At 40.2% G+C, this 10,761-nt stretch overlaps 1 protein-coding gene across 1 annotated transcript; it reads right to left on the reverse strand.

The window, feature by feature from the left end:
• Positions 1-874: 874 nt before the first annotated feature.
• Snrpd1 (small nuclear ribonucleoprotein D1 polypeptide) lies at positions 875-9,861 on the reverse strand. The gene is made up of 4 exons (XM_052155407.1): positions 9,720-9,861; positions 5,132-5,208; positions 2,739-2,930; positions 875-1,052 (listed from the first exon to the last, which is right to left on the reverse strand). Exons 1-4 carry the CDS (start codon positions 9,731-9,733, stop codon positions 976-978), a joined length of 360 nt encoding a protein of 119 aa, XP_052011367.1. The 5' UTR covers positions 9,734-9,861; the 3' UTR covers positions 875-975.
• Positions 9,862-10,761: the final 900 nt, after the last annotated feature.

Genomic DNA, 10,761 nt, shown 5'->3' on the forward strand with positions numbered 1-10,761 from the left:
CAGAAAATTCAAGGCCAGGGGCTGGACAGATGGCTCAGCAGACAAGAACACTTAGCAGTAGAGGTCCTAGCATCCAATTCCCAGCAATCACATAGCATCTCACAACCATCTGTAATGGGGTCTAATGCCCTCTTCTGGTGTGTAGGCAGAGCACTCATACATAAATAGCTCTCTGGTCACCTGTACTCACATGTACACATTCAGACAAGTAAAAACAATAAATTCTTTTTTAAAAAAGGAGCCAACAAAACCCTAAAAATACTTATTAACTATAAGAATTATTCTGCTATCAAAACAGGTTTTTCTCTTTTATTACGTCTCCTTATGAGGCCTGGCATGGGGCGCATACCTTTAGCTCCATCACTTGGGAGGCAGAAACAGGCAGATCCCCATGAGTTTCAGGACAGCCAAAGTTATAGTCTGTTGATAACTTCTTCAACAAAATCAAAGTTTATTTTTTTCTGATACAGAGTTTCTCTGAGTAGCCCTGGCTTGTCCTAGAACTGACTCTGTATATCAGGCTGACCTTGAACTCAACAGATCAAGTCCCCTCTGCCTCCTGAGTGCTTGGGATTGTAATGACATGCACCACCACTGCCAGGCAAAGTCATTTATTTAATTTTTGCTTTTACCAAAAAAAACTCCATGAGTAAAACTAAAAAGGATGAGTTTTAGATCTCATCCCATAATAACTTTATAGAAATACCAAGAATTTATTTCATCTCAAAAGAGGCCCAAATAATGGACTCAAAGAAATTAAACTCATGTCCAGAACATACGTATTTCATGCGACCAATTCCTCAAACTAAACATACTATGTGAATACAGTAGACACTCACTACAACTTCAATTTGATAATCAACAGACAACTCTGTCCCTACGCTTATGTTTATTAAAAACTGACAAACACACAAAACCTGTACAAAAAATATCCCCAAATTCCTTATCAATTTGAAACAGTAATCTTGAGAGACATTATCGCCTAGGACCCCCTCTTCCTCTGCCGCGACCACGTCCTCTTCCTCTACCCCGGCCTCGGCCTCTTCCTGCAACTGCGGAAAGGTAAAACAAAACAGGTGAAATTCTTTTCAACAGCATAGTACCTGCCACCACACAGGCTTATCTTGAGCCCTTTCCCACCTACACCTCTTAAATTAGCAACTAACTATAGTAAAGAAATCTTTAACTTAGCTTCTCTAAAATATGACCATCACCATCATGTAAAAAGCAGGGAGACAAATTTACACCCTGTGTTATATTTCTGCTTACTGAATAGAAGCCAAGCATATTAACCCAAATCAGAGCTTGAAACTCGTTTGGCTTAATCATGACTTAGCCTTGAACACAGTCATATCTCTAGCTGGTCATGAGGACAAAAAATGGAAAGGCAAGAAAGCAGTGCACCTGCTTGATGCAGTCAGACAGAGATGTGTGTAACATCCCACCCCATGGTCAGAATTAAACCCAGGGCACCATGCAGTGGTTTGCCACTGAGTGATATCCCCACACCCTGGTAAAGCCATACATTTATTTAAAGGCTTGTTTTTAGCCCTGGCTTCCTGGCTTTGTAGACCAGGCTGACTTCAAACTTACAGAGAGCCACCTGTCTGTGCCTCTCAAGTGCTGGGTGCATTTAGTAAAGGAAGAATAGCTTTCTAAAGATACTAGGATCTTAGATACAGAGTAAGATGATACAGGGCAGAAGGCAAAAAAACAAAATATGGCTGATATTATTTGTAGAGATCAGACTGACAGTCGGCCTCACCATGTAAAGCTTGTCATTATTCCCTTTACAAAGTAGGTAGGAAAGATAAGGGAGAAGGAATCAAAGACACTGACACACAGAGGCTTGAGATTTAGAAAAAGAGCAGCTTAAGGTGGGACTTAAAGGGTTAAATCATTTCCCTCTGCTGGAAAGGAGGTTGCAAGGCTGGAGGGCAAGTATGAGGAGAGGGGGAGATGAATGGAATTGTCTGCATGATGTAAAATTCACAAAGAACCCCTAAATAGTTAAACAAAACTAACATGGTGTATAGAGGTACATGCCTTTAATTCCAGGCAGACCTCTGAGTTCAAGGCCAGCCAGGTTTCCAGAGTTCCAGGAAAGCCAGAGAAACCCTGTGTCTGTCTGTCTGTCCCTCCCTCTCCCTCTCTCTCTGTGTATATGTGTACACACCGCCCAAAAAAGGGAAACCCTACAATTAACACTCTATCAGCAATAGAATTCTATCAGAAAAAAAAAAAATCAAAGTAGGACTGAAAATAAAGTATGTGCTGACACAGAGAATAAGATCAAGACTACTTTCCTGGAAGACAGAATAAAAAGGCAAGGAGGAAGGGGAGGGGAAGGGAGAGAGAAGGGGGGAGGGAGGAGAGGAGGGGGGAGAGAAAAAGAGAAGAATTAAAAGGTCAGGAAGAACAAAAGGGAAGAAATCACCAAGTTTAAAGTTAGCTGTATGGACAAGAAAATTCACAATGAATGAATTTATCAAGTATCTAAACAAGAAAGTGGTAGAGGAAGAAAGGGAAGCAATGCAGCCAGCCTCCAAATCTAGACTCCATGGAAGAAAAGTAGAGAGGACTGGAGGGGCTCTTCTCCACAGAAGCACCAGGAGCTCTAAGTAGCACATGTACTAAGACAAATGTTCTGAGCAATAAAAACAACCTTGTTCACAAGTGTATTTTGAACAGTGAGTTAAGATTTAAATACATTACACATAAAACACCTCCATACTTACCAGCTTCTCTTTTCTTAGATTTCACCTTAGGTTCAACATCCACAAGTAGTGTATCTAGAGGTAAGCTGTCTGGTAGAATGAAATACCGAATGTTATTGCCTCTAATACTCAGTGTTTCCAACTGTACAGGCTCTCTGTTTTTCAGGGTCATTTTCACAGCTTTAAGGTGTGTATTCATGCTGACATCTACACCTGGGGGGGGGGGGGCAGGGAGGAAGCAGAACAATTATCAGCATGATAAAGAAGGCAATCTATCTGCCAACAGTTGAAATCATACTGTAAACAATCTTTTCTGCTATGTTACAGGTCAAGTTTCTATGACAACTTAATACATATACAATGGAGAAATGTCAAAATAAATCAGCAATTTTTCCTTCATAAAGACTTACCTAGCCATGAGCTGGCATACCCTCTATCTTGTTTTCTGAGATAGAATCTCTCACAGACTGGAATTTCAAGAACAGGAAGTACCCAGGCTTTTTGAGGAGCTGGGGATCTGAACTCAGGTTCTCAAGCTTGCACAGTAAGCACTTTACCAACTAGGTCATTTGTCTGGGTCCTTGGGTCTTTCTAAATGTGAAGGTTTTTATTTTTTTGTGGTGCTATGGACTGAATCCAGGACCTCAAGCATGCTAAGTAACTGCTCTATCACCCTGAAACCCAGCCTTAACTGAGCTTGTTTGTATATTTGTTTTTGTTCCATTAGACAGGCTGTCACTATGCAGCCCAGAGTTGCTTCAAACTAAGGGTTCTGTCCTAGCCTTCTAACTGTTGGCATTACAAGCATGAGCCACCACGCCAGGCTAACCTTACTGGTTTTCTCTCCAAAAATTCACTATTATAAATCCTTTCTTTGCTGGGCAGGGGTGGATCACGCCTTTAATTCTAGCAGAGGCAGGCCAATCTTAGTGAGTTCAAGGCCAGCCTGTTCTATAGACCAAGTTCCAGGACAGATAGCTATACTAAAAAATCTGTCTCAAAACAAAACAAAACAAAACATCCACAAAACCCAACAACAAATGTCTTCCTCTTTTTCTCCAAAAAAGGAAATTCTCTTCTTTCCAAGACAGGCTTAATACATTCCATCACCTCCACAGCTTATATTTGTATACACTCATATAAGATACAGCAACTTGTGTTAGGGTTTTTTGGTTTTGTTTTTGTATTACAGTGGTGGTGGCAAACATGACACTCTGGGATTTGGGGATATATCTTAGCTGGTAGAGTACTTCCTTAGCATACAGGAAGTGCTGGCTTCAATCCCCATTGCTAAATAAAAGGTGTGGTGGTATACATCTGTAATACCAGCACCCAGAAGCTTGAAGCACAAAACCAGAAGGAGGCCATCTTCAAAAATATACACAGTGAGTTTGAGGCCAGTTCTGGGATCCATAAACCCTGCATCTAAAAAAGGATGATGAGAAGGAGGAGGAAGAAAGAAGAGGAGGAGATCTTTCCCAATGCTGTTCTGTAGGGAACAGACAAAATTCCTACTCAAGGAACTTTAACAAGGGCAGCAACTGTACATTCTTAGATATAGGGATTGGGCATATCTAAAAATGTAAATAGGCAAGTTCCATTCACAATCAGTACTGAAAACTTCTAGAAAAGCCACAAAATGCCATCCCATTTTCTCCTGGCTTACTAAAACATTGGCCCTACCTATTAAAAACTTACATATCTACAAGTTCAGTATTTTTTTGGTTTTGGTTTTTTCGAGACAGCGTTTCTCTGTGTAACCCTGGCTGTGCTAGAACTCACTTTGTAGACCAGGCTGGCCTCCAACTCAGAAATCCGCCTGAGTTCTGGGATTAAAACAAGTTCAGTATTTTAGAGAATAGGAACACATGTTAAGATACTATTTCCCCCTTTGATAATCACTTTTAAAAATAAGTCTTAGGAGACAAACAGGAGAGGATAATGATGAATGGACAATGATAAAAATGTGTGCACAAAAACAGCATAGTAAAAAAAATCATATATAATTAACATAGGCCAATAACAACTTACAGTCAAATGTGTAACACAAAAGTAATAAAAGTACAAGTTTGCTCTTCCAAAGAACCTGTGCTCAATTCCCAGCACCACTTGGCAGCTCTCAACTCCAATGTAACTCCAGTTCCAGGGATCTGATACCTCACACAGACATATGATACCCTCACACAGACATACATGCAGGCAAAACATTAATGTATATAACATAAATTTTTTAATAGAATGAGGCTTTAATTAAGGTCCATTCAGTAATTCAGACAAAAAGACCTGCACTACAATAATGTTCATTAAACAACCAAAATGAAGAAAACAACAACAAAAACCTCTCCAGCATGGAGAGGAGGAACATGGGAGAGAAAAACCTTAAAACCATCACAGAAACAATCCAACCTTCTTACCTGTGATTGTTCCATGAACTTGTGTTCCATTCTTCAATTCAATGGTTACAGTTTCATGACTCAATTTCATCAAAAATCTATAAAAATAGAAATAAAGTCCTGATTTTTTACCTTAACATTTAGAAGTCTTTTTGTGAAGTGAGTAGAGTAAAATTGTTAGAGATCAAAATCTTTAAAATGCTACTACAACAGTTTATACAGGGTCTGGATGAATAATTCAGTTAAGAGCACTCTTCTCTTGTAGAGGATCCAGTCTGTGTCCCAGAACTCACATGAAAGCTCACAACAATCTATTATCTTTGCTCCAGGATCTGGAGACCTATTCTGAGCTTCATAGACACCAGGAAAATTTGTGAGGCACATACATACATGTAGATAAAACACTCACACATAAAATAAACATATCATAAAAACAATTTTCATAATAATAATATACAAAGTCCTTAACTTTCTCTGAACTAAACTCGTAAACTTATAAAGAAATGAAGTAATAAACTGTCATTTGGCATCTGACTGTCTACTACAGGCATCTACCTTTTTGGCTTCACTGGACCACACTGGATGAAAAATTGTCCAACCTGCAGCCCCCAGTCTGCAGAGCACTCAAATGTTTACTTGTCAAGATAATGTCACCTGCAAAGCTCGCACCTGAATCTGTAAATTTGTGTTGAGCCATAATCATAGCTATCCTGAGCTTCTGACTAGAAAATACTAGGAAAAACTATTACAAAACAACCTTAAATGAAGATATTTGAAGATCCTAGAGTAGCATTAGGTATGGTGGTGCATCTTTTAATTGTAATACTTGCAAGACAGGCAGATGGGCCTCTAAACTGGAGTTCTACATAGTGATGTTCTACACTTTGCCATACCATAGTGATGGCAACACTGTCTCAACAAACAAAAGTCCCTAGACTAATTTTCAGCCACAAAAAGGAAGTAATTCTAACTGAGAGCATAAGATTACATGGTAGAAATAAAGTACCCCTCTTTTCTCTTCCTGCATTTTTGGTGAATAAGGATATTATTCTAACCCATAAGCATACATTTAAGACTCTACTTTATACAAAGTAAGCTATTCTTCATGGCATCTATAATACTTAGAGCTTATTTAGCAGTTTACACTAGAGATAATTGCCTAAAAATAAATATCCCAAGAGTAGTAGTAGTCCACTCTATGGAAATGACAATTATTCTACTGTGAATGATGTTTTCAACCTTTTGCCATACCAACGCATTTATACAAGGAAGGAAGGAAGGAAGGAAGGAAGGAAGGAAGGAAGGAAGGAAGGAAGGAAGGAAAGAAAAAAGAAAGATGGGAAGGAAGGAGAGAAAGAAGAGAAGAAAAGAAAGAACAAATGAAAGAAATGGAAAAAAGAAGGGAGGCTAGAGATAGTTGAGAGCGTGGACTGCGTGTTCCAGAGGACCCATCTGGCCGCTCACAACTCTGTAGCTCTCAATCCAGGGGATCCAACACCTTCTTCTGGGCTCCATAGACTTCAAACATGTTGTGTATAGACAAAACCCTCATATATATAAAATAAGTCTTTATAAAAATAAAAGCAGAAAGAAGTATAACAGTGCCTCAGACCTTACTAGGCCTCAAGACCATACCAATTTCATGATGGAAGTACATTCAGGCTGTATGTATACATAGATAGTACTACCTACCCAAATTAAAACAAAGGTCTTGTCCACCAAAGTTCAGTTATGGGAAAGTCTCTAAATGTATTAACCTTGCTTTTTGGTGTCTGTATTTCTGCTTCTGGTTAACTCTTGTTAACTGACTACGTCAACTCAGCACATGGTTTTTGTGCTTAAAAAGCTTTTCCTGAGAAAAGCTCAGTGTTACACTAGGACCCTGAACACCAATGTCATCACTGGATGGCTAATAGGCTTTCTATTGGCTTAAACCCATGTCTAAGCAGTCTTCTCTGGTGAATATCCCACAATAGGAAAAAGGAGGGAAAAAAAGCAAATAGCAGCAATTTGCCTGAAAGTTGGTATGGTTCATGAATGTAGAAAATCTGTATTTCGTGAATTGCTTATACATTATTCATATACACAATATGAATATGCGTTTCTTTTCTATCAGTCTATCACTCATTTGACTACAAACTCCAAGTGCATACCACCACACACCTGGCTTTTTTCTTTTAATTTTTTTTTTTATTTCTGTATTTTTTTTATTTTCTGTGTATGAGTGTTTTGCCTGTTTGTATGTATGAGTCCCTGGCGCCAACAGATGCCAGCAGAGGGCATTGGATTCCCGGTACAGCTGAAAACTGCTATGTGGATACTGGGAATTGAACTCAGATCCTCTGGAAGAGCAGCCAGTGCTCTCAACCTGAGCATCTCCACATTTTATTCTATTACAACCCTTTTGGAGCACAGGCTTCAAGCTGATGTTTCCCAGATCAAGACTGGGAATGTAAAAAACATTTTCTTCTCTTACTTTATCAATATTTAGGAATGTAATCCATAATTCTACAGTATCACTCATGCTTTATTTTAGCCAAATGGCCATGGAACGATATTCTACAATATCATCTAATAACACTTCTTATTCAAATTTTTCAGTCTACCTTAATTTTCTACAATATCCTTTGTATACTATAGTAGTATACATCTACTACAGTAAACTGCACAAGCAATATTACCTATTCCATTCTCCTATGAAAGTGAGTAGCAGGACTTTTCTTTAGTAACACACACCAAGTGTAGGCTGAATGTTTCAGCAACTAATAAAAGCCAACCTTAAACTAGCACATTAAAAACATTATTTTGCCAGGCATGGTGGCAAAGACTTAATCCCAGCACTCAGAAAGGAGGAGGCAGAGAGAATGGGGTCCTTTTGTGAAGAGAATATTCTGCTAAAGAATCCCATTATGATATCTAGAGAGATGCTGGTTGATGACTGCACGCCTTTAATCCTAGGGCGCAGGAGGAAGGGGCAGAATAATTCTAAATCTAATGTCAGATGGGGTACAGAGTGATTTCAAGTCAGGTAGCACAACTTGGTGAGACCCTGTCTCAATATAAAATCAAAAAGAGGCCAAGGATAAACATAAATTCAAATTACTTTCGTGCGAGTCCTTCATTTTGTGAATTCTCTTCTTTTGTTTTCTGTGTAGCCCTGGCTGTCCTAGAACTGCCTCTGTACAGCATGCTGGTCTTGAACCCAGAAAAAGTGTGGGGATTCAAGCCATCACCTAGCTGTGAATTATCTTCTTAATGAGACTGGCACATCAAACAGTAAGGTATATGGGGTCCTTTTAGTACCCAAATTTTTCCTATTTGAACAAAAAACCAAATAGAACTGGACAGTGAGAAGTATCTTCATTTAGAAAAATTAGGAAAACTGGAATTTATGAGATGACAGGAGGATTAAGAGAAAAGTAGACAAGCATGCACACTTCCTAAGTTTGGACAAGGTGACAACGGGATAAAGGTCAATACAGTCCCATTAACTAAAGCACAAATAAGAAAGCCCACAGCAAAAGTGGGAACAAGTCAATCATTTTCACGGGGCAAAAAACATTCTCCTGTAAGAAGGAATTTCTATACTTTGCACTACACAAAATGGGATCCAGGACAAATCACAGTAGCAGCAGAAGCAGTGAGCACCTGCCTAGGATGTTGGCAAAGTTATTGTAATAGAACCTTTAAGTGAGATAAACATACAAGTTACTGCAAATACGTTATAGTTCATATCAAGGAGTAAAAAAACAGCAAGTAGAAGCAAGGTTCTACCTGTTATAGTCCAAATACAAATGAACTGGGGCTGTAGCTCAGCCTTCTCTACAAACTCCTGAACTGATTATTTTTTAATTTCAAGCAAATTATATGCAATCTATTCTGCCGTTACCGTTAACAAAGAACTTAAAAAATGTTTTAAAAGATATCTTGTGAATTGTGTACAACTACTTTAAAAGGTGTTTAATGGCATTCTGGTCAACTACAACAGTTCTTGACTCAATAAGAAACTAAATATTTCCAATAATTGGCTTAGATATTATATCACCTGCCTCAGACTTGACCTCAAGCCTGTTCGTTTGGAATTCATCAAACCAGCAAACAAGCCTCTTGTTAGGCTCCACTTCCAGCATAATCCAGGCAGGCAAATTTGTTACCTTCTGTCCCATCCCGGGACACTTTGTCTTTCCTGAGCTAAAAGCCTACATTAACTAGTTACATACTTCGTATAACTGGTCAAAATTAAGAACTTAATCTAAAACGTCTTGCAAAGCGGCGTCTTTATTTGCAGATAAAACCATGCTAGTTCTACTAAATCCTCCTCAGTGCAAGTGATCCGATTCGCCACAGAAACCGGCCACTGCTCCGTTTAAGCTGCCGGATATACTAGGTGGGCAGAGGCGGCACGGCCCTCCATTCCTGGAAGACCGGCGGGGTCTGAGCCCGGGCTCTGGACGGCCAGCAGGGCGCGGCGGGGCCCGGGCGCCTGAGGCCGTTAGCAGGCCGCGCGCACGCGGCTTTCCCGCCTCCCTGGGAGCACAGCGGCCCGGCCTCCCAAGCCGACCCAAACCCTCTACCCGTCGCCCTCGCCCGGCGGGGGTGCCCTCCTCACCTCACGAGCTTCATCCTAGCGACGCAATCTCCCTCCTGGTCCAACTGTTCACGGAATTCAGGCTCCAAAGACCCTCGGACTAGGGTGATGAATGGCCGGAAGAGCGCGCTGAGACCGGCGGACGCGCGACGAGAACGCGGAAGCCGCGCTGCCTTCCGGCCACCGGGAGGGCGACAGAGGCCCCTAGCGACCGGAGGAGTGCTTTGCGCCTTCGGAGGGCAGGAGGGCTGGTGGACATCTGCAGGATTCTGAGACCAGTTATGAAGTTATTAAAACCAGTTGTGAAGGCCTGAAACTTTCACACGTCAAAGGAAGAGAAGTTCTGAGAGAAGCCCTCTAAGATTCGAGTTTAATCCTTGCGATTCACCTGTTGGAAGCAGGGAATTCAGTCTTGCAAGTTGTCCTTACTTGGCTTGGCAACTAAGCTAAGCCAATCAGATCTTTGGACGAAATGGACCCCCTTTGGGGATGTGAATTGTAGTAACCCAAGAGCTACAAGGTACCTTCTTAAAACTAGGAAAACCATTCTCAGGACAGAGTTTTAAATAAACTCTTTCATTTTATATATAGTAAGTCCTTCGACTTAAAAAAATGTGGATATTTCAATTAAAGTTAAAACAAAAAAATTCAACACCTTATTTGCAATAACCACACTGTTAAATGTAGTTACTCAATATCTACATTTGTATCTAATTACAAATATAGTGCAAATAATTTCCACTATAAAGAAGTTTGGATAATATGAGTTTATTACCATTTGATTCTAGAATTTATTATTTATGGCTATCAGGAGAATATTATGTCTGAAAGCAAGGAAATACAACTGCTTATTGCACTCTCCAATATCTAGAATACCGCTTTCATGAAATGTGATTTTGTCACAAAACACCCCTGTCACCATGTATGGGAACTGGTCCCAAGGGTCAATGAGAACAAAGAAGTAGGCAGGCAAGTCCAGAATCGCACTGTGCAGTTTATGGGTGACTTAAAACAGAAGAATGGGCCTGGGCATCAGGAAAAGCACAGATATGCCGGGCAGTGG

Source organism: Apodemus sylvaticus, chromosome 13 (assembly GCF_947179515.1).
Source record: "Apodemus sylvaticus chromosome 13, mApoSyl1.1, whole genome shotgun sequence".
NCBI classification, from domain to species: domain Eukaryota; kingdom Metazoa; phylum Chordata; class Mammalia; order Rodentia; family Muridae; genus Apodemus; species Apodemus sylvaticus.

What these genes read in the sequence shown, in the direction of transcription:
- Snrpd1 (XM_052155407.1), bottom strand. An exon ending in AGTTCATGGAACAATCACAG is followed by an intron (nt 2,931 to 5,131) that starts GTAAGAAGGTTG and finishes CCCCCCCCCCAG; the next exon opens with GTGTAGATGTCAGCATGAAT. An exon ending in ATCTAAGAAAAGAGAAGCTG is followed by an intron (nt 1,053 to 2,738) that starts GTAAGTATGGAG and finishes ACCTTTCCGCAG; the next exon opens with TTGCAGGAAGAGGCCGAGGC.